This window comes from Oncorhynchus kisutch, unplaced genomic scaffold (assembly GCF_002021735.2).
Source record: "Oncorhynchus kisutch isolate 150728-3 unplaced genomic scaffold, Okis_V2 scaffold3589, whole genome shotgun sequence".
Taxonomy (NCBI): domain Eukaryota; kingdom Metazoa; phylum Chordata; class Actinopteri; order Salmoniformes; family Salmonidae; genus Oncorhynchus; species Oncorhynchus kisutch.
Genome location: NW_022265534.1, coordinates 323,202 through 347,500, shown reverse-complemented (window position 1 = coordinate 347,500; position 24,299 = coordinate 323,202). Strand labels below are relative to the sequence as shown.

The 24,299-nt window shown below is 39.1% G+C and overlaps 1 protein-coding gene and 1 long non-coding RNA gene across 2 annotated transcripts; both read right to left on the bottom strand.

Moving 5' to 3' along the window:
- Positions 1-575: 575 nt before the first annotated feature.
- On the bottom strand, positions 576-11,706 carry LOC116371724 (NLR family CARD domain-containing protein 3-like). The gene is made up of 7 exons (XM_031820704.1): positions 11,585-11,706; positions 5,463-5,579; positions 3,987-4,103; positions 3,616-3,700; positions 3,258-3,486; positions 1,115-2,879; positions 576-817 (listed from the first exon to the last, which is right to left on the bottom strand). The coding sequence occupies exons 1-7, from the start codon at positions 11,665-11,667 to the stop codon at positions 628-630; spliced, it is 2,586 nt and encodes an 861-aa protein (XP_031676564.1). The 5' UTR covers positions 11,668-11,706; the 3' UTR covers positions 576-627.
- Positions 11,707-11,736: 30 nt separating this feature from the next.
- On the bottom strand, positions 11,737-20,050 carry LOC116371727 (uncharacterized). The gene is made up of 3 exons (XR_004208990.1): positions 19,832-20,050; positions 14,679-14,746; positions 11,737-11,773 (listed from the first exon to the last, which is right to left on the bottom strand). It is a non-coding gene; the product is annotated as an uncharacterized LOC116371727 (long non-coding RNA).
- Between the last annotated feature and the right edge of the window lie 4,249 nt (positions 20,051-24,299).

The following is a 24,299-nucleotide window of genomic DNA, read 5'->3' as shown; positions in this document are numbered from 1 at the left end:
CTCCAGAAACCAGCCTGATAAGTCCAACATGTCTGATATGAACATTGACATAAACCCTCTACATACTTGAGTTTCTCCAGTCTGCAGTGTGGATCCTCCAGTCCAGCAGAGAGCAGTCTGACTCCTGAGTCTCCTGGGTGATTGTAGCTCAGGTCCAGCTCTCTCAGGTGTGAGGGGTTTGACCTCAGAGCTGAGACCAGAGAAGCACAGCCTTCCTCTGTGACTAGACAGCCTGACAGCCTGCAAAGAGTCAAATCATATTAAAATCACACTGCTATATACTTTAGTGGTGAAAATCTATATTTGTTCAACATTTTCAGATATATCAGTATATCAGTGATATTCATTTTTTCAGCATATTCAGATACATCAGTGTCCTGAAACCTTCCATATCTATTCGTAAAATAGTGTAAATATTAACAAATATTATAGTAGACTGACCAGACCAGTTTAAAAAGCAGTATCAGTCAGAAGACAGACAGTGAGGTATCAGATTTAGATTGTATTGAGTATACAGTCCACACCACATCTATTTAGACAGTGAGGTATCAGATTTAGATTGTATTGAGTATACAGTCCACAATATATATTATTGGATCTGGTGAACAGTTTTCACTTGTTGACCAACTACAGGAATACTGACCTCAGAGTCTCCAGTTTACAGTGGGGATTCCCCAGTCCAGCAGAGAGCAGCTTCACTCCTGAATCCTTCAGGTCATTGTTACTCAGGTCCAGCTCTCTCAGGTGTGAGGGGTTTGACTCCAGAGCTGAGACCAGAGAAGCACAGCCTTCCTCTGTGACTCCACAGCCTGACAGCCTGCAAAGAGATCATCATGACGTCACAAACACACTGCTAATTTAACACCAGTAGTGTAGAAGGACAATGGTAGATGCATTTGGTTTATTCTCTCAAACAACATATAGATTCATCGTCCGTCTCCTAGAATTGTATGGTCATATTGTTATACATATTGTTATACTAATGTGAACATCAATGAATTTATTCAATATGTTTTTCAAAATAATATATTATACATATTATAATTCATATTTTTCTCTAAACTGAATCTTTCTTCCTGATGATTAGTTCTTAAATGTCATTTTATTTACTCACAGAACAGCTCTGGAGGCTTTGACCACTGGCAGCAGCCTCAGAAGACCTTCCTCTGATCTGGAGTATTTCTTCAGGTCAAACACATCCAACTCCTTTTCTGAAGTCAGCAACACAAAGACCAGAGCTGACCACTGATCAGGTGACAGGTTGGGTTTTGAGAGACTTCCTGATCTCAGGTATCTTTGGATCTCCTCCACTAGAGAATGGTCATTCAGTTCATTCAGACAGTGGAACAGATTGATGCTCCTCTCTGGAGAGAGATCCTCCCCGATCTTCTCCTTGATGTACTTGACTGTTTCTTCATGGCTCTGTGAGCTGATTCTTGTCGTTGTCAGTAGACCTCGTAAGTGCTTCTGATTGGACTCCAGTGAGAGGCCCAGAAGGAAGCGGAGGAAAAGGTCCAGGTTTCCTGTCTCACTTTGTAAGGCTTTATCCACAGCACTCTTGTAGAAAGTAACTTCAGGCTCGTCTTTTGTTTGCAGTTCATCCATTAGATTCTCATTGTTGTTGATGAATGAGAGGAACACATATACAGCAGCCAGAAACTCCTGAATGCTCAGATGAACAAAGCAGTACACCTTGTCCTGGTACAGCCCACATTCCTCTTTAAAGAGCTGTGTGCACAATCCTGAGTACACTGAGGCTTCATTGACATCAATGCCAGCCTCTTTCAGGTCTTCTTCATAGAAAATCAGATTGCCCTTCACAAGCTGTTGAAAAGCCAGTTTTCCCAGTGACAGAATGCTCTCTTTATTCCAGTGTGGACCTGTCTCTTCTTTCCCAAGATACTTTTCATTCTTCTGTTTGGTATGAAACACCACAAGGTGTGTGTACATCTCAGTCAGAGTCTTGGGCATCTCTTCTCTCTTATGTTTCAACATGTGTTCAAGGACTGTTGCAGAAATCCAACAGAAGACTGGAATGTGGCACATGATGTGGAGGCTCCTTGATGTCTTTATGTGTGAGATGATTCTGCTGGCCAGGTCCTCATCACTGAATCTCTTCCTGAAGTACTCTTCCTTCTGTGGGTCATTGAACCCTCGTACCTCTGTTACCTGGTCAACACACCCAGAAGGGATCTTATTGGCTGCTGCAGGTCGGGTAGTTATCCAGAGGAGAGCAGAGGGAAGCAGATTTCCCTTGATGAGATTTGTCAGCAGAACATCCACTGAGGTTGACTCTGTGACGTCCCAACAGATCTTGTTCTTCTGGAAGTCTAGGGGCAGTCGGCACTCATCCAGACCATCAAAGATGAACAGAACTTTGTACTTGTTGTAGATGGAGATTCCTGATTGTTTGGTTTCCATTGAGAAGTGATTGAGAAGTTCAATGAAAGTGTGTTTGTCCTCTTTCATCAAATTCAGCTCCCGAAAAGGGAATGAAAATACAAATTGGACATCCTGATTTGCTTTTCCTTCAGCCCAGTCCAGAATGAACTTCTGCACAGAGACTGTTTTTCCAATGCCAGCGACTCCCTTTGTCAGCACAGTTCTGATAGGTTTGTCTTGTCCAGTTAAGGGTTTGAAGATGTCATTACATTTGATTGCAGTCTCTGGTGTTGCTTGTTTCCTGGTTGTTGTCTCAATCTGTCTCAGCTCATGTTCATTATTGACCTCTCCTGTTCCACCCTCTGTGATGTAGAGCTCTGTGTAGATCTTATTGAGAAGTGTTGGGTTTCCTTGTTTAGCGATCCCCTCAAATACACATTGAAACTTCTTCTTTAGATTAGATTTGAGTTCACGTTGGCAAATCACAGCGAGCTCATCTGAATCTAGAAATAACACAGAGGATATTAATATTACGTCTGTTTTAATGTCTACAGTATCGTAGGACTGTTATAAAGTTGTAAATTATAATAATTGATTATCTTAACTGACTGTATAAATGTGTAAATGTTTTCCTAATGCATTACAGACTGGTGTGACTGATTATATTATTATTGGTATTATTGATGGTATTATTAATGTTCTCTCTCTCTAAATTAATCACCACAACACATCCCTGCTGCTACTTGATGAGGTCACTAGGTGTTGTGTTAAGGCTGCTTCAATATCATTGAGTTACACAGCTACTTTAGCTGTACTTTAGCTACAGCTTTTAAATGTTATAAAACAGCATTCAACATGAGGCAGACAGATCTTACTTTTCTCCAGTGTGTCAGCAAGCTCCTTCTGGTTCATTTTCCTCAGGATGTGCAGTGTGATCTTCAGAGCCCCCTCTCTGGCACTGCTCTCCTGCTGCTCATCTTCAGGGTCCACCACTTCCTTATCCTGCTTCTGACTCTCAAAGCCTTCTGGGAGTTCTGGACTAAGAATCCTCTTGAACATCTTCAGCTCGTTCTTCACAAATGTCATAATTTTCTCTTCAAGTATCTGAAATAAATGAAGTAAATCAGTTAAGCAAGAGAATAAATGCTTTCTCATTAACACATTAATGAATGATTGACAGATCAACTTTACTTGAGGTAAACAAAAACAAATGTACATAACAGGACCACATACACTGAATATGGAGTCCAGGTCTGTTTGATGACTCTGGGAAGACTGACCACTGAGAATCTCTGACTCTGATCTCTCCTGTTGGTTTCTGTGGACAAAACATGAGATTACATCTCCTCATCCAGGGAGGACACACACACACACACACACACACACACACACACACACACACACACACACACACACACACACACACACACACACACACACAGGGAGGGAATGTTGTGTTTGTTTAATATTGTTTAGGACTATGAAAATGGACAAAATGATGAGCCTATGGATTATGAAAACAGCAACAATAAATGGGAAAATGGGAGAGGAGAAATGACTAGAGACAGTGTTGTTTAACTCACTGACCCATGAGTTCTTCTTACCTTTGTTCAGTAGAAAAGTCTCCCTCTCTAAAGTATATAGGGTCACCCATAGACTTGTCACTCTTCATGGACACACAGCTGGGAACAGGGGAGGCTGGTCTCTCCTGCTGGATTGGACTTCAACACAACAGAGACGAACATTACATCTCTCATCTACTCTGAGCTCAGACAGGGAAACATAAGAAGAGTTTCATTCCATAACGCTATATATCACTTTTCAGAAATGTTCATAACTTCTTTAAACAATAAAAGCTAATTTATGTTTATGTTAAGTTATGTTTTTTTGCTAAATGAGGAGATGGCACGTGGGTACCTGCTTCTATAAACCCATGAGGAGATGGCACGTGGGTACCTGCTTCTATAAACCAATGAGGAGATGGCACGTGGGTACCTGCTTCTATAAACCAATGAGGAGATGGTACGTGGGTACCTGCTTCTATAAACCAATGAGGAGATGGCACGTGGGTACCTGCTTCTATAAACCAATGAGGAGATGGCACGTGGGTACCTGCTTCTATAAACCAATGAGGAGATGGCACGTGGGTACCTGCTTCTATAAACCAATGAGGAGATGGCACGTGGGTACCTGCTGCTATAAACCAATGAGGTGATGCCACGTGGGTACCTGCTTCTATAAACCAATGAGGTGATGGAACGTGGGTACCTGCTTCTATAAACCAATGACGAGATGCAGCGCGAACTGCGTCACAAATAGAACTGACTTCTAGACGCTCGTTGACGCGAATAATGAGACTATAAGGAGTACCAGTACTGTGTCAATGTGCAGGGTACCAGGTAGTTGAGGTAATAATGAGTCTATAAGGAGTACCAGTACTGAGTCAATGTGCAGGGGTACCAGGTAGTTGAGGTAATAATGAGACTATAAGGAGTACCAGTCCTGAGTCAATGTGCAGGGTACCAGGTAGTTGAGGTAATAATGGACTATAAGGAGTACCAGTACTGAGTCAATGTGCAGGGTACCAGGTAGTTGAGGTAATAATGAGACTATAAGGAGTACCAGTACTGAGTCAATGTGCAGGGGTACCAGGTAGTTGAGGTAATAATGAGACTATAAGGAGTACCAGTCCTGAGTCAATGTGCAGGGTACCAGGTAGTTGAGGTAATTGAGGTAATATCCACATGTAGGTAGGGGTATAAGTGATTAGGCAACCAGAATAGAGATTACATCTCCTCATCCAGGGAGTTCAGACACACAAACACACACACACACACACACACACACACACACACACACACACACACACACACACACACACACACACACACACACACACACACACACACAAAGGGAGGGAATGTTGTGTTTGTTTAATATTGTTTAGACTATGCAAATGGACAAAATGATTAGCCTTTGGATTATGAAAACAACAACAATAAATGGGAAAATGGGAGAGGAGAAATGACTAGAGACAGTGTTGTTTAACTCACTGACCAGGACCCATGAGTTCTTCTTACCTTTGTTCAGTAGAAAAGTCTCCCTCTCTAAAGTTTATAGGTTGATCCATAGACTGGTCACTCTTCATGGACACACAGCTGGGAACAGGGGAGGCTGGTCTCTCCTGCTTGATTGGTCTTCAACACAACAGAGACAAACATTACATCTCTCATCTACTCTGAGCTCAGATGGGGAAACATAAGAAGAGTTTCACAAATAGAACTGACTTCCAGACGTTAGTTAATGGCGCGAGCAGTGTGTCATTTTTAATGACGAAATTCATTTAGCGTCGCGAGCGTTGTAGTCAGTCTGTCAGCCCCGCTAAAAGGCTGGTGTCGTTACTCTGCCTTCTCCGGGGGATGTTGAGGTAAATTTACTAACCGGGAGGGTTGATAAGTAATAATATATATCTGCTAGGTTTTACACAGTAATAATATATATCTGTCTCACTCTCAGAGGAATCAGTAGTACTGCTAGGTTTTACACAGTAATAATATATATCTGCCTCACTCTCAGAGAAATCAGTAGTACTGCTAGGTTTTACACAGTAATAATATATATCTGCCTCACTCTCAGAGAAATCAGTAGTACTGCTAGGTTTTACACAGTAATAATATATATCTGCTAGGTTTTACACAGTAATAATATATATCTGCTACACAGTCAAATGTAACAAATAAATACATGTTTAATAAGGAATGTTTAACGTTTAATGTTTAACATAACTATATAAATGATACACTTTTAACATCAATATTTAAATATTTAAATATAATAATTCAATACAGTAATATGAGATCTGTATGTAAAACACTTATATTTGACATTTTATTCATTTAGTATTTGTAGCCATAGGGGATAATAGAAGCTGATCCGTGGTCAGTATTGTGAAATAATTCTAATGTAAAGAACATATTTGAATGGAGAAAGCTGATCTGAGAGCAGAGCTCCCTTTCTTTCCATCCTATCAGTATTGATACAGGCTCCACCAGATGTGATACCTTGTAGTGCTGCTGATCCAGTTTCTACTGGTCTACCTGAGGATATGAATTCTGACCTGTTCACCAGACGTGATACCTTGTAGTGCTGCTGATCCAGTTTCTACTGGTCTACCTGAGGATATGAACTCTGACCTGTTCACCAGACGTGATACCTTGTTGTGCTGCTGATCCAGTTTCTACTGGTCTACCTGAGGATATGAACTCTGACCTGTTCACCAGACGTGATACCTTGTAGTGCTGCTGATCCAGTTTCTACTGGTCTACCTGAGGATATGAACTCTGACCTGTTCACCAGACGTGATACCTTGTAGTGCTGCTGATCCAGTTTCTACTGGTCTACCTGAGGATATGAACTCTGACCTGTTCACCAGACGTGATACCTTGTTGTGCTGCTGATCCAGTTTCTACTGGTCTACCTGAGGATATGAACTCTGACCTGTTCACCAGACGTGATACCTTGTAGTGCTGCTGTTCCAGTTTCTACTGGTCTACCTGAGGATATGAACTCTGACCTGTTCACCAGACGTGATACCTTGTAGTGCTGCTGATCCAGTTTCTACTGGTCTACCTGAGGATATGAACTCTGACCTGTTCACCAGACGTGATACCTTGTTGTGCTGCTGATCCAGTTTCTACTGGTCTACCTGAGGATATGAACTCTGACCTGTTCACCAGACGTGATACCTTGTAGTGCTGCTGATCCAGTTTCTACTGGTCTACCTGAGGATATGAACTCTGACCTGTTCACCAGACGTGATACCTTGTAGTGCTGCTGATCCAGTTTCTACTGGTCTACCTGAGGATATGAACTCTGACCTGTTCACCAGACGTGATACCTTGTTGTGCTGCTGATCCAGTTTCTACTGGTCTACCTGAGGATATGAACTCTGACCTGTTCACCAGACGTGATACCTTGTAGTGCTGCTGTTCCAGTTTCTACTGGTCTACCTGAGGATATGAACTCTGACCTGTTCACCAGACGTGATACCTTGTAGTGCTGCTGATCCAGTTTCTGCTGGTCTGACTGAGGATATGAACTCTGACCTGTTCACCAGACGTGATACCTTGTAGTGCTGCTGATCCAGTTTCTACTGGTCTACCTGAGGATATGAACTCTGACCTGTTCACCAGACGTGTTACCTTGTTGTGCTGCTGGTCCAGTTTCTGCTGGTCTGCCTGAGGATATGAACTCTGACCTGTTCACCAGACGTGTTACCTTGTTGTGCTGCTGATCCAGTTTCTGCTGGTCTGCCTGAGGATATGAACTCTGACCTGTTCACCAGACGTGTTACCTTGTTGTGCTGCTGATCCAGTTTCTGCTGGTCTGCCTGAGGATATGAACTCTGACCTGTTCACCAGACGTGTTACCTTGTTGTGCTGCTGGTCCAGTTTCTGCTGGTCTGCCTCCGGCTATGGAACCCTGACGTGTTCACAGGACGTGCTAACGTGCTCTTAAGAGTTAACAGCAGGTGTCCTAAGTAGTTAAGAGTTAACAGCAGGTGTCCTAAGTAGTTAAGAGTTAACAGCAGGTGTCCTAAGTAGTTAAGAGTTAACAGCAGCTGTCCTAAGTAGTTAAGAGTTAACAGCAGCTGTCCTAAGTAGTTAAGAGTTAACAGTCAGCTGTCCTAAGTAGTTAAGAGTTAACAGCAGGTGTCCTAAGTAGTTAAGAGTTAACAGCAGCTGTCCTAAGTAGTTAAGAGTTAACAGCAGGTGTCCTAAGTAGTTAAGAGTTAACAGCAGGTGTCCTAAGTAGTTAAGAGTTAACAGCAGGTGTCCTAAGTAGTTAAGAGTTAACAGCAGCTGTCCTAAGTAGTTAAGAGTTAACAGCAGGTGTCCTAAGTAGTTAAGAGTTAACAGCAGGTGTCTTGATAATACTATAGAATAATGCAGTGAGTCAGTGGTTCCTGCACAACATGTAATTGCATTGCAGTAGGTTAAAATAATGTTTTGATATTTGATATGATCAATCCGTTAATAATGTAGACCGACATGCAACAGTATGTCTTGTGCTTTTGGCAATGATTTATGTATTATAATGATGTATAATATTTATGTATAACAAGTGACACCATGTAAAGCGTTTTGTCTTCATTTTGGCAGATTAACTCATAGCTTATTCCCCAAGATTAACTCAGGTTTTCACCCAGTGGTTAAGGAGTTGGACCTGTGGCCTAAAGGTGGCTGGTTTGAATCCCGGTGTAAAATGTGCTATTTGCTAACTGCTAGGGTTGTGTGATGTCATTCATTGACCACTAGGTTAGAGTTGTGTGATGTAATATATTGACGGGCTGGAAGACGCACTCTGTCTTTTCTATTCTGAGGTTGTTTACTCACAATATCAGATATTAAGGTGATTTTTATAATGCATGTATACTAAGGTTGAGGTTCTGACTAGTGATTATTTACCTGGGATTCAATACCTGCTATAGTCACTTGTTTTTCTCTCCCAAAAGCAACACAGCCCTAATAGGAGATATACAGCTAACTAAAGTCATGAGACCATTTTAGAAAATCATGGGACATATGGTGGTTGCATACTATTTTATGTCCATCATATTGCTGCTTGTAGACTATAACCTATAACTGATGCTTCATGGTCCATCATATTGCTGCTTGTAGACTATAACCTATAACTGATGCTTCATGGTCCATCATATTGCTGCGTGTAGTCTATAACTGATGCTTCATGGTCCATCATATTGCTGCTTATAGACTATAACTGATGCTTCATGGTCCATCATATTGCTGCTTATAGACTATAACTGATGCTTCATGGTCCATCATATTGCTGCTTGTAGACTATAACTGATGCTTCATGGTCCATCATATTGCTGCTTGTAGACTATAACTGATGCTTCATGGTCCATCATATTGCTGCTTATAGACTATACAGCTGAGAAATAAAGTGTATTTTTCTAGTTAATTCCTTAGATCTCTAACCTGCCCCACCTTTTCCAAGCCAATTACTGGACTTTCACATAGAGGTTACTTGGTCACCCAGTTCAAACCACATTTGAAAAATAAAACACGAGTCTTGTTGATCAAGTGTTCTGCCTTGAAATAATAAATATAATAAAATAACAAAACAAAAACAGCAAAATGCTGAGACAGGTTTAGATTAACAAAATAATCAGTGCTATTTAGTACTATAATGGTATTTACTAACATAATATTATTACTATAACAGTTTCTAAAATAATTAGGGTTTAGGCTAAAATAGGTAATACGTAGGGTTAGATGCTGCTTTATAAATACATTTGGTTTGATTGTTAGGTTCAGGGTTTTTAAGGTAAAAACCTTGTGTTTATAGGTCTCTTGCTCCCCCCTGTGGCCTTCTGTGGGTACTACATAACTCATTCACGACACCAGCTAGGCTCATAATCTGAAGTAGCAACTGCTCATCTACAAATCAGTGAGCTAGACCTGTCCATTTGTTTTCTAACTCAGTGAAACTGCGCAGCTTTCACTCAGTCCGATGTCTACAAACGAACATTTCGATGCATATCAAATTACCCAGCAGTCATTTAGAAACAACAAGTAGTCAAATAAAGTGTTATTTCTTAATTAAAAAAATGTCTTCTGGCTGTTTAAATCGGCCACGTCTTGAAAAAGAGGACAGGGACATGCATTTTGTTTAGGTTGTATACCTTTTTCTGAAAACAAATATGGTAACCATGACCAGAAAATGTTTAAGGTTTTCTCACTGTGGGTCACCATATTAAATTGAAGGTATGTATGAGGTCTCTAGTCCCACCTAGTCCGCAGATATTTAGGACACCTCGTGAGCTGTCCTAAGTATTTAAGAGTTAACAGCAGGTGTTCTAAGTAGTTAAGAGTTAACAGCAGCTGTCCTAAGTAGTTAAGAGTTAACAGCAGCTGTCCTAAGTAGTTAAGAGTTAACAGCAGGTGTCCTATGTAGTTAAGAGTTAACAGCAGCTGTCCTAAGTAGTTAAGAGTTAACAGCAGCTGTCCTAAGTAGTTAAGAGTTAACAGCAGCTGTCCTAAGTAGTTAAGAGTTAACAGCAGGTGTCCTAAGTAGTTAAGAGTTAACAGCAGGTGTCCTAAGTAGTTAAGAGTTAACAGCAGGTGTCTTGATAATACTATAGAATAATGCAGTGAGTCAGTGGTTCCTGAGCCACATGTAATTGCTTTGGAGAAGTTAAAATAATGTTTTATATTTCTATATGATCAATCCATTAATAATGTAGACCTACATGCAACAGTATGTCTTGTGCTTTTGGCAATGCTTTATGTATAATAATTATAATAAGTCATACCATTTACCACAGCAATTTGTCTTCATTTTGGCAGATTAACTCAGGTTTTCGCCCAGCAGCTAAGGAGTTGGTGCTGTGGCCAAAAGGTGGCTGGTTCAAATCCCGGGCCGGGAAAAAACCCACCAGAAGTGATCTGATGACTGGAAGGCTGCTTGATTCACATCCTCTAAACATTAACCTTCCGTTGATCAGAACTCTAGAGGTTCTTCTTCACTGAACCCAAATATATATATAATGTTTTAGTGGTTCCATATATTAAGGAAGTGATAGAAGCCTTTTTGGTTCTAGAAGGAACCTTCTGTTCTAAGAGTGTATAATAATAAACACGTTGTTCTTCTGATTATTTAATTATCTACATCATATTATTTCAAGTTCTCCCTTTGGAGCACAACATCATGTTGTTAAATAATAATCCTAATTGGGCATGGATATAAATGGATATAAATGGATATAAATGGATATAAATGGATATAAATGGGGCAGTTGAAGGCATCTGGGACGTAATATGTGTTCGATGAAAATGAACATTGTAGGCAACATTATTGGCAAGGGACTTGATGCTATGCCAAAGCTATTTGGGTGTGAAGAGTGTGTTGATATAATGGTATTATTGTCAAAATTCTGCTTGTAACAACGATCAGAACCCTGCAGTACCTCCACAGACCCAGGATTGAGAACCCCTGCAGTACCTCCACAGACCCCGGATTGAGAACCCCTGCAGTACCTCCACTGACCCCGGATTGAGAACCCCTGATTTAGCAGATGGTCTTATCCAGAGTGATTTACAGTAATTGCATTCATCATAATTATGATGATATGATGATTATAAACTCATAATAATGATATCAAAAATTGTCATCTCACCTCTTAGCTTTGGTGTCATGTTCCCCAGAGAGACTCATTTTAGAGGCAGGGCCCCCCTCCTCTCTCTCCCCAGAGAGACTCATTTTAGAGGCAGGGCCCCCCTCCTCTCTCTCCCCAGAGAGACTCATTTTATAGGCAGGGCCCCCCTCCTTTCTCTCCCCAGAGAGACTCATTTTAGAGCACTGACCCCTAAACAGAGATCCAACATGTTGGTTGTGGTTAACACAGTAATTATTTAATGTCAATTGTTATCATTTATTATTTATCTCTTATAAAACATTTACTAGCAGACACAGAAACAATCAGATGATTTAATGCATCACATGAAAACGTAGTTGTGACATTTCATCTCCATGGTAACTGTCTGTAATAATAATAAGTCACTGTTTGTTAAGGTAGTTATAGACAGTACAGCAACAATAATAATAATAATAATAATAATAATAATAATAATAATAATAATAAGTCACTGTTTGTTAAGGTAGTTATAGACAGTACAGCAACAATAATAATAATAATAATAATAATAATAATAATAATAATAATAATAAGTCACTGTTTGTTAAGGTAGTTATAGACAGTACAGCAACAATAACAATAATAATAATAATAATAATAATAATAAGTCTCTGTTTGTTAAGGTAGTTATAGACAGTACAGCAACAATAACAATAATAATAATAATAATAATAATAATAAGTCACTGTTTGTTAAGGTAGTTATAGACAGTACAGCAACAATAATAATAATAAGTCACTGTTTGTTGAGTTTGTAGACTAGGTTATAATGTATAGTAGTGGGTTGTTAGTGATATGTTATATTATGTAAAGTAGACTAGGTTATAATGTATAGTAGTGGGTTGTTAGTGATATGTTATATTATGTAAAGTAGACTAGGTTATAATGTATAGTAGTGGGTTGTTAGTGATATGTTATATTATGTAAAGTAGACTAGGTTATAATGTATAGTAGTGGGTTGTTAGTGATATGTTATATTATGTAAAGTAGACTAGGTTATAATGTATAGTAGTGGGTTGTTAGTGATATGTTATATTATGTAAAGTAGACTAGGTTATAATGTATAGTAGTGGGTTGTTAGTGATATGTTATATTATGTAAAGTAGACTAGGTTATAATGTATAGTAGTGGGTTGTTAGTGATATGTTGATATGTTATATTATGTAAAGTAGACTAGGTTATAATGTATAGTAGTGGGTTGTTAGTGATATGTTATATTATGTAAAGTAGACTAGGTTATAATGTATAGTAGTGGGTTGTTAGTGATATGTTATATTATGTAAAGTAGACTAGGTTATAATGTATAGTAGTGGGTTGTTAGTGATATGTTATATTATGTAAAGTAGACTAGGTTATAATGTATAGTAGTGGGTTGTTAGTGATATGTTGATATGTTATATTATGTAAAGTAGACTAGGTTATAATGTATAGTAGTGGGTTGTTAGTGATATGTTATATTATGTAAAGTAGACTAGGTTATAATGTATAGTAGTGGGTTGTTAGTGATATGTTATATTATGTAAAGTAGACTAGGTTATAATGTATAGTAGTGGGTTGTTAGTGATATGTTATATTATGTAAAGTAGACTAGGTTATAATGTATAGTAGTGGGTTGTTAGTGATATGTTATATTATGTAAAGTAGACTAGGTTATAATGTATAGTAGTGGGTTGTTAGTGATATGTTATATTATGTAAAGTAGACTAGGTTATAATGTATAGTAGTGGGTTGTTAGTGATATGTTGATATGTTATATTATGTAAAGTAGACTAGGTTATAATGTATAGTAGTGGGTTGTTAGTGATATGTTATATTATGTAAAGTAGACTAGGTTATAATGTATAGTAGTGGGTTGTTAGTGATATGTTATATTATGTAAAGTAGACTAGGTTATAATGTATAGTAGTGGGTTGTTAGTGATATGTTGATATGTTATATTATGTAAAGTAGACTAGGTTATAATGTATAGTAGTGGGTTGTTAGTGATATGTTATATTATGTAAAGTAGACTAGGTTATAATGTATAGTAGTGGGTTGTTAGTGATATGTTATATTATGTAAGTAGACTAGGTTATAATGTATAGTAGTGGGTTGTTAGTGATATGTAGATGTTATATTATGTAAAGTAGACTAGGTTATAATGTATAGTAGTGGGTTGTTAGTGATATGTTATATTATGTAAAGTAGGCTAGGTTATAATGTATAGTAGTGGGTTGTTAGTGATATGTTATATTATGTAAAGTAGACTAGGTTATAATGTATAGTAGTGGGTTGTTAGTGATATGTTATATTATGTAAAGTAGACTAGGTTATAATGTATAGTAGTGGGTTGTTAGTGATATGTTATATTATGTAAAGTAGACTAGGTTATAATGTATAGTAGTGGGTTGTTAGTGATATGTAGATGTTATATTATGTAAAGTAGACTAGGTTATAATGTATAGTAGTGGGTTGTTAGTGATATGTTATATTATGTAAAGTAGACTAGGTTATAATGTATAGTAGTGGGTTGTTAGTGATATGTTATATTATGTAAAGTAGACTAGGTTATAATGTATAGTAGTGGGTTGTTAGTGATATGTAGATGTTATATTATGTAAAGTAGACTAGGTTATAATGTATAATAGTAGTTTGTTAGTGATATGCAGATCAAGGTCTACCTCAGCTATAACCTACATATCATAGATGACCAGTCTAAACCTGTTCAGGTCAGTTCACATAATGTTATAGTCCTACCAGTAGCAGGACAGAGAATGTACTGTATATAACCTACATATCATAGATGACCAGTCTAAACCTGTTCAGATCAGTTCACAGAGACCATCAGGTTTGTCAGCATGATAAGTGATCATAGCTCCAACCTACTCTGACTATTGAATGTCTGACATCGACTAACCTTATAATAGTTTGTAGAAAGCCAAGACCAACGAGAGTTTGCCCATCTTTCCTACATCTCAACACATTTATCTGACTTCTAATGTACTGAGAAATATGTGCCACAGTTTCAACAGCCATTTTATAACTGCGTAGGCTACAAACATACTTTTCATTTCATATGAGGAAATCACATAACTTACAGTCACTGGTGCAGACGCCTGTTTTCTTACAGATGAAGTAGCTTTCATAGACAACTCATTCAACCAGCCTAAACAACAGTAAATACAAGATGTCAAATGGTCAAAGGAGAACACATGGAAGACAGGTGTTTTAGTCATATACATTAGAGAGAGGTATATATATCCTGATAGAGTCATACACATGAAAGACAGTTATTTTGCTACAGATGTAGGATCTTAATTTGAGACTGTTTACTGAAGCAGAAAAATGATGTGGATTATAATTAACATTTTAAAGTGGAAAGTGGAAATTACAAACTTCAGAAGCCTTTTAAAACATCAAATACACTGCAAGTTTTAGTTTTCCCGCAACAGGGTGATCAAATTCAGATCCTACATCTGTACAGAGATGATGTCTTTATCTGAAAAAGGAAGTTTGAGTTATTAGCAATGAAATTGCAACTGTCAGCTGCTGTAAACTTAAGTGATTGGATGTTATAGACCCCAATCTGAACAGTTTCTTCCCTGTGGCTATAGCCTTTAGCTGTATGCTCAGTCTACCTAGTTCAATATATTGTTGTACGTAAACTTTGTGCAAACTCCACTGCCTGTATTCTGTCTCTTAATGTTTTCTTTCACTAGCAGCACCATCACTACACTATAGAGGAACTATGATACAATTACATTATCATATGAAATGTAGAGGGTCACTACACTATAGTGGAACTATGATACAATTACATTATCATATGAAATGTAGAGGGTCACTACACTATAGAGGAACTATGATACAATTACATTATCATATGAAATGTAGAGGGTCACTACACTATAGAGGAACTATGATACAATTACATTATCATATGAAATGTAGAGGGTCACTACACTATAGTGGAACTATGATACAATTACATTATCATATGAAATGTAGAGGGTCACTACACTATAGTGGAACTATGATACAATTACATTATCATATGAAATGTAGAGGGTCACTACACTATAGTGGAACTATGATACAATTACATTATCATATGAAATGTAGAGGGTCACTACACTATAGTGGAACTATGATACAATTACATTATCATATGAAATGTAGAGGGTCACTACACTATAGAGGAACTATGATACAATTACATTATCATATGAAATGTAGAGGGTCACTACACTATAGAGGAACTATGATATAATTACATTATCATATGAAATGTAGAGGATCACTACACTATAGTGGAACTATGATACAATTACATTATCATATGAAATGTAGAGGGTCACTACACTATAGTGGAACTATGATACAATTACATTATCATATGAAATGTAGAGGGTCACTACACTATAGTGGAACTATGATATAATTACATTATCATATGAAATGTAGAGGGTCACTACACTATAGAGGAACTATGATACAATTACATTATCATATGAAATGTAGAGGGTCACTACACTATAGAGGAACTATGATACAATTACATTATCATATGAAATGTAGAGGGTCACTACACTATAGAGGAACTATGATACAATTACATTATCATATGAAATGTAGAGGGTCACTACACTATAGAGGAACTATGATACAATTACATTATCATATGAAATGTAGAGGGTCACTACACTATAGAGGAACTATGATACAATTACATTATCATATGAAATGTAGAGGGTCACTACACTATAGAGGAACTATGATACAATTACATTATCACATGAAATGTAGAGGGTCACTACACTATAGAGGAACTATGATACAATTACATTATCATATGAAATGTAGAGGGTCACTACACTATAGAGGAACTATGATACAATTACATTATCATATGAAATGTAGAGGGTCACTACACTATAGAGGAACTATGATACAATTACATTATCATCTGAAATGTAGAGGACCTATGATATAATTACATTATCATATTATCATACTTTCGGCCCGTCTTTGGACACTGTGCTATCTAACCTCCAAACAAGCTTCAATGCCATACAACACTCCTTCCGTGGCCTCCAACTGCTCTTAAACGCTAGTAAAACCAAATGCATGCTTTTCAACCGGTCGCTGCCTGCACCTGCATGCCCGACTAGCATCACCACCCTGGATGGTTCCGACCTAGAATATGTGGACGTCTATAAGTACCTAGGTGTCTGGCTAGACTGCAAACTCTCCTTCCAGACTCATATCAAACATCTCCAATCGAAAATCAAATCAAGAGTCGGCTTTCTATTCCGCAACAAAGCCTCCTTCACTCAAGCCGCCAAGCTTACCCTAGTAAAACTGACTATCCTACCGATCCTCGACTTCGGCGATGTCATCTACAAAATGGCTTCCAACACTCTACTCAGCAAACTGGATGCAGTCTATCACAGTGCCATCCGTTTTGTCACTAAAGCACCTTATACTACCCACCACTGCGACTTGTATGCTCTAGTCGGCTGGCCCTCGCTACATATTCGTCGCCAGACCCACTGGCTCCAGGTCATCTACAAGTCTATGCTAGGTAAAGCTCCGCCTTATCTCAGCTCACTGGTCACGATGGCAACACCCATCCGTAGCACGCGCTCCAGCAGGTGTATCTCACTGATCATCCCTAAAGCCAACACCTCATTTGGCCGCCTTTCGTTCCAGTACTCTGCTGCCTGTGACTGGAACGAATTGCAAAAATCGCTGAAGTTGGAGACTTTTATCTCCCTCACCAACTTCAAACATCAGCTATCTGAGCAGCTAACCGATCGCTGCAGCTGTACATAGTCTATTGGTAAATAGCCCACCCTTTTCACCTACCTCATCCCCGTACTGTTTTTATTTATTTACTTTTCTGCTCTTCTGCACACCAATATCTCTACCTGTACATGACCATCTGATCTTTTATCACTCCAGTGTTAATCTGCAAAATTGTAATTATTTGCCTACCTCCTCATGCCTTTTGCACACATTGTATATAGACCCCCCCTTCGTTTTCTACTGTGTTATTGACTTGTTAATTGTTTACTCCATGTGTAACTCTTTGTTGTATGCTCACACTGCTATGCTTTATCTTGGCCAGGTCGCAGTTGCAAATGAGAACTTGTTCTCAACTAGCCTACCTGGTTAAATAAAGGTGAAATAAAAAAATAAAAATAAAAATGTTAAATGTAGAACTATAATATATGAATGTTTATATATTGAATTTGACTTGACCACGTCCAGTCAGCTCCATGTTGTATGATTAAACTGACACCAACCTGTCTCAGTAGAAGTAGACTGTTAGGAGTGTTTTACTTCACTATACTAACATTACACCATACATTTAATTTATCTACTGTTAGGAGTGTTTTACTTCCATTCACTATACTAACATTACACCATACATTTAATTTATCTACTGTTAGGAGTGTTATACTGTCATTCACTATACTAACATTACACCATACATTGAATTTCTCTACACACTTTACAATAATCCCTGGCAGGATTCTCACCTTGTAGCCTGAATTCACAACCAGAACATGTCAAGTCATTGAGATATTTTCTGTTGTGTTCTGTATATTCTTATGGATGAGGTCTGAGCTGGAATGTGAAGCTAACTGAAGTTGGCTAACTTTAGAAAACCAGTATATCTAGCTAGTATCATAGTTTACCCCTCAGGCTACATTCAGGTTTCAGCATCAGGCAGGTATCAACATGCCGAGTCGTAGGCTATAACCTGGGCTGTGTTCATTAGTTTACTCCACAGCCAACAGTTTTAAATAGCACTAATGAACACACACAACCTGTTTTGAGGAAGTGTAAGTTGTTGTTAGTCTTTCCACAATATTTATTTGTCTCTTTCACACAAAATACCTCCCTGAGTAAAAAGCTGTCTGTAGACCTATGATACAGTAGGAAATCACCCTGGTCTATAGACCTATGATACAGTAGGAGATCACCCTGGTCTATAGACCTATGATACAGTAGGAGATCACCCTGGTCTATAGACCTATGATACAGTAGGAGATCACCCTGGTCTATAGACCTATGATACAGTAGGAGATCACCCTGGTCTATAGACCTATGATACAGTAGGAGATCACCCTGGTCTATAGACCTATGATACAGTAGGAGATCACCCTGGTCTATAGACCTATGATACAGTAGGAGATCACCCTGGTCTATAGACCTATGATACAGTAGGAGATCACCCTGGTCTATAGACCTATGATACAGTAGGATATCACCCTGGTCTATAGACCTATGATACAGTAGGAGATCACCCTGGTCTATAGACCTATGATACAGTAGGAGATCACCCTGGTCTATAGACCTATGATACAGTACACTCTTAGACTAAAGGGTTCCAAACAGGTCCTCCAGCTGTTATTTTGGGTTCCAGGTAGAACCCTTCTGGCTTCCATGTAGAACCCTCTGTCGAAAGGATTCTTCATGGAACCCAAAAGGGTTCTACCTAGTACCAAAAAGGGTTATACAAAGGGGTCTCCTATGGGGACACCCAAAAGTTTTTTGTAACACTGTCCACCAGAAATATAATCAACTATATGAAAACACATTACAATATCATCAACTATATGAACACACATTACAATATCATCAACTATATGAACACACATTACAATATCATCAACTATATGAACACACATTACAATATCATCAACTATATGAATACACATAACAATATCATCAACTATATGACACATAACAATATCATCAACTATATGACACATAACAATATCATCAACTATATGAACACACACAACAATATCATCAACTATATGAATACACACAACAATATCATCAACTATATGAACACACACAACAATATCATCAACTATATGACACACAACAATATCATCAACTATATGACACATAACCATATCGTCAACTATATGACACATAACAATATCATCAACTATATGAATACACATTACAATATCATCTACTATATGAATACACATTACAATATCATCAACTATATGAACACACACAACAATATCATCAACTATATGACACACAACAATATCATCAACTATATGACACATAACCATATCGTCAACTATATGACACATAACAATATCATCAACTATATGAATACACATTACAATATCATCTACTATATGAATACACATTACAATATCATCAACTATATGACACACAACAATATCATCAACTTTAATAACAATCGTCGTCTTACCTTTTATCTCTCAATAGAAACACAGTCTGGATGATCATCAGGTCGTCAAAAATTAGTTTCATTTGCTCTGCTCATTTACATATCAGGTTCTGCCTGTTCTCTCCCTCTCTCTTTATAGCTCTTACAATGTGCCTTGTCATACATTCTACAACTGTCTGGAACTCTATTCTTCTGTCTCTCTCCATCACTTTCTCTGTGTCCTCTGTTGCTGTCTCTGTGTCCTGTCTGGTGTCTCCATCATATCCTATTCTGTTGCTGTCTCTGTGTCTTGTCTGGTGTCTCCATCATATCCTATTCTTCTGTTGCTGTCTCTGTGTCTTGTTTGGTGTCTCTCTCCGTCATATCCTATTCTTCTGTTGCTGTCTCTGTGTCTTGTCTGGTGTCTCTCTCCGTCACCAGAAAATGTTGAGGGTTAGGCCTGCTACAATACAACATTCACAACATGACAACACAACTACATAACACCATTAAATACAGTTGAGGGTTACTACAATACAACATGACAACACAACTACATAACACCATTAAATACAGTTGAGGGTTACTACAATACAACATGACAACACAACTACATAACACCATTAAATACAGTTGAGGGTTACTACAATACAACATGACAACACAACTACATAACACCATTAAATACAGTTGAGGGTTACTACAATACAACATGACAACACAACTACATAACACCATTAAATACAGTTGAGGGTTACTACAATACAACATGACAACACAACTACATAACACCATTAAATACAGTTGAGGGTTACTACAATACAACATGACAACACAACTACACAACACCATTAAATACAGTTGAGGGTTACTACAATACAACATGACAACACAACTACATAACACCATTAAATACAGTTGGAATGTAGTTAGAACTCAAACTGTTTCCGTCAAACAGAAAAACAACAATAAATCTGGATCAACACATTTAGATTTCTAGATGCTGCACTTTGCTGTTTCATTACCCAGACAGCTGTTTAAGGTCAGACCAAGGCAGAGTGCAGTATCAGTACTTAGGGGTCATAGGTCAGACCAAGGCAGAGTGTAGTATCAGTACTTAGGGGTCATAGGTCAGATCAGTGGTCATGGTTGATATGCATGGACAACTGTTTGTCTTTGTAGGACAGTAGTTCAGGTGGCTGTTTTTGTAGATGCTGTTTGTCTCTGTAGGACAGTAGTTCAGGTGGCTGTTTGTCTCTGTAGGACAGTAGTTCAGGTGGCTGTTTGTCTCTGTAGGACAGTAGTTCAGGTGGCTGTTTGTCTCTGTAGGACAGTAGTTCAGGTGGCTGTTTGTGTAGATGCTGTTTGTCTCCTTAGGTCAGTAGTTCAGGTGGCTGTTTGTCTTTGTAGGACAGTAGTTCAGGTGGCTGTTTGTCTTTGTAGCACAGTAGTTCAGGTGGCTGTTTGTGTAGATGCTGTTTGTCTTTGTTGGACAGTAGTTCAGGTGGCTGTTTGTCTTTGTTGGACAGTAGTTCAGGTGGCTGTTTGTCTTTGTAGCACAGTAGTTCAGGTGGCTGTTTGTCTTTGTAGGACAGTAGTTCAGGTGGCTGTTTGTGTAGATGCTGTTTGTCTCTTTAGGACAGTAGTTCAGGTGGCTGTTTGTCTTTGTAGCACAGTAGTTCAGGTGGCTGTTTGTCTTTGTAGGACAGTAGTTCAGGTGGCTGTTTGTGTAGATGCTGTTTGTCTTTGTAGGACAGTAGGTCAGGTGGCTGTTTGTGTAGATGCTGTTTGTCTCTGTAGGACAGTAGTTCAGGTGGCTGTTTGTCTTTGTAGGACAGTAGTTCAGGTGGCTGTTTGTGTAGATGCTGTTTGTCTTTGTAGGACAGTAGTTCAGGTGGCTGTTTGTGTAGATGCTGTTTGTCTTTGTAGGACAGTAAGTTCAGGTGGCTGTTTGTCTTTGTAGGACAGTAGATCAGGTGGCTGTTTGTGTAGATGCTGTTTGTCTTTGTAGGACAGTAGTTCAGGTGGCTGTTTGTGTAGATGCTGTTTGTCTCTGTAGGACAGTAGTTCAGGTGGCTGTTTGTCTTTGTAGGACAGTAGTTCAGGTGGCTGTTTGTGTAGATGCTGTTTGTCTCTGTAGGACAGTAGGTCAGGTGGCTGTTTGTGTAGATGCTGTTTGTCTTTGTAGGACAGTAGGTCAGGTGGCTGTTTGTGTAGATGCTGTTTGTCTCTGTAGGACAGTAGTTCAGGTGGTTGTTTGTGTAGATGCTGTTTGTCTTTGTAGGACAGTAGTTCAGGTGACTGTTTGTCTCTGTAGGACAGTAGTTCAGGTGGCTGTTTGTGTAGATGCTGTTTGTCTCTGTAGGACAGTAGTTCAGGTGGCTGTTTGTCTTTGTAGGACAGTAGTTCAGGTGGTTGTTTGTCTTTGTAGGACAGTAGATCAGGTGGCTGTTTGTGTAGATGCTGTTTGTCTTTGTAGGTCAGTAGTTCAGGTGGCTGTTTGTCTTTGTAGGACAGTAGTTCAGGTGGCTGTTTGTCTTTGTAGGACAGTAGTTCAGGTGGCTGTTTGTGTAGATGCTGTTTGTCTTTGTAGGACAGTAGTTCAGGTGGCTGTTTGTCTTTGTAGGACAGTAGTTCAGGTGGCTGTTTGTGTAGATGCTGTTTGTCTTTGTAGGACAGTAAGTTCAGGTGGCTGTTTGTCTTTGTAGGACAGTAGTTCAGGTGGTTGTTTGTCTTTGTAGGACAGTAGATCAGGTGGCTGTTTGTGTAGATGCTGTTTGTCTTTGTAGGTCAGTAGTTCAGGTGGCTGTTTGTCTTTGTAGGACAGTAGTTCAGGTGGCTGTTTGTCTTTGTAGGACAGTAGTTCAGGTGGCTGTTTGTGTAGATGCTGTTTGTCTTTGTAGGACAGTAGTTCAGGTGGCTGTTTGTCTTTGTAGGACAGTAGTTCAGGTGGCTGTTTGTCTTTGTAGGACAGTAGTTCAGGTGGCTGTTTGTGTAGATGCTGTTTGTCTTTGTAGGACAGTAGTTCAGGTGGCTGTTTGTGTAGATGCTGTTTGTCTTTGTAGGACAGTAGTTCAGGTGGCTGTTTGTCTTTGTAGGACAGTAGCTCAGGTGGCTGTTTGTCTTTGTAGGACAGTAGTTCAGGTGGCTGTTTGTCTTTGTAGGTCAGTAGTTCAGGTGGCTGTTTGTCTTTGTAGGACAGTAGTTCAGGTGGTTGTTTGTGTAGATGCTGTTTGTCTTTGTAGGACAGTAGTTCAGGTGGCTGTTTGTGTAGATGCTGTTTGTCTTTGTAGGACAGTAAGTTCAGGTGGCTGTTTGTCTTTGTAGGACAGTAGTTCAGGTGGCTGTTTGTGTAGATGCTGTTTGTCTTTGTAGGACAGTAGTTCAGGTGGCTGTTTGTGTAGATGCTGTTTGTCTTTGTAGGACAGTAGTTCAGGTGGCTGATTGTGTAGATGCTGTTTGTCTTTGTAGGACAGTAGTTCATGTGGCTGTTTGTTTTTGTAGGACAGTAGTTCAGGTGGCTGTTTGTCTTTGTAGGACAGTAGTTCAGGTGGCTGTTTGTGTAGATGCTGTTTGTCTTTGTAGGACAGTAGTTCAGGTGGCTGTTTGTCTTTGTAGCACAGTAGTTCAGGTGGCTGTTTGTCTTTGTAGGACAGTAGTTCAGGTGGCTGTTTGTGTAGATGCTGTTTGTCTTTGTAGGACAGTAAGTTCAGGTGGCTGTTTGTGTAGATGCTGTTTGTCTTTGTAGGACAGTAGTTCAGGTGGCTGTTTGTGTAGATGCTGTTTGTCTTTGTAGGATAGTAGTTCAGGTGGTTGTTTGTCTTTGTAGGACAGTAGCTCAGGTGGCTGTTTGTGTAGATGCTGTTTGTCTTTGTAGGACAGTAGCTCAGGTGGCTGTTTGTCTTTGTAGGACAGTAGTTCAGGTGGCTGTTTGTGTAGATGCTGTTTGTCTCTGTAGGACAGTAGTTCAGGTGGCTGTTTGTGTAGATGCTGTTTGTCTTTGTTGGACAGTAGCTCAGGTGGCTGTTTGTGTAGATGCTCTTTGTCTTTGTAGGACAGTAGCTCAGGTGGCTGTTTGTGTAGATGCTGTTTGTCTTTGTAGGACAGTAAGTTCAGGTGGCTGTTTGTGTAGATGCTGTTTGTCTTTGTAGGACAGTAGTTCAGGTGGCTGTTTGTGTAGATGCTGTTTGTCTTTGTAGGACAGTAGTTCAGGTGGCTGTTTGTCTCTGTAGGACAGTAGTTCAGGTGGCTGTTTGTCTTTGTAGGACAGTAGTTCAGGTGGCTGTTTGTGTAAATGCTGTTTGTCTCTGTAGGACAGTAGTTCAGGTGGCTGTTTGTCTTCGTAGGACAGTAGTTCAGGTGGCTGCCCTTGCACTTAGTGTGCCTCCTGCCCCCCCATCGTCATGGTTACACCTTCCTGAAAACAATGACTCCATACTTTGCTGAAACCTGTTCTGCCAGTTCATCTCCTTCAAGACTAGAATGTTCCAATGTGGTTACCCAAAGAGAT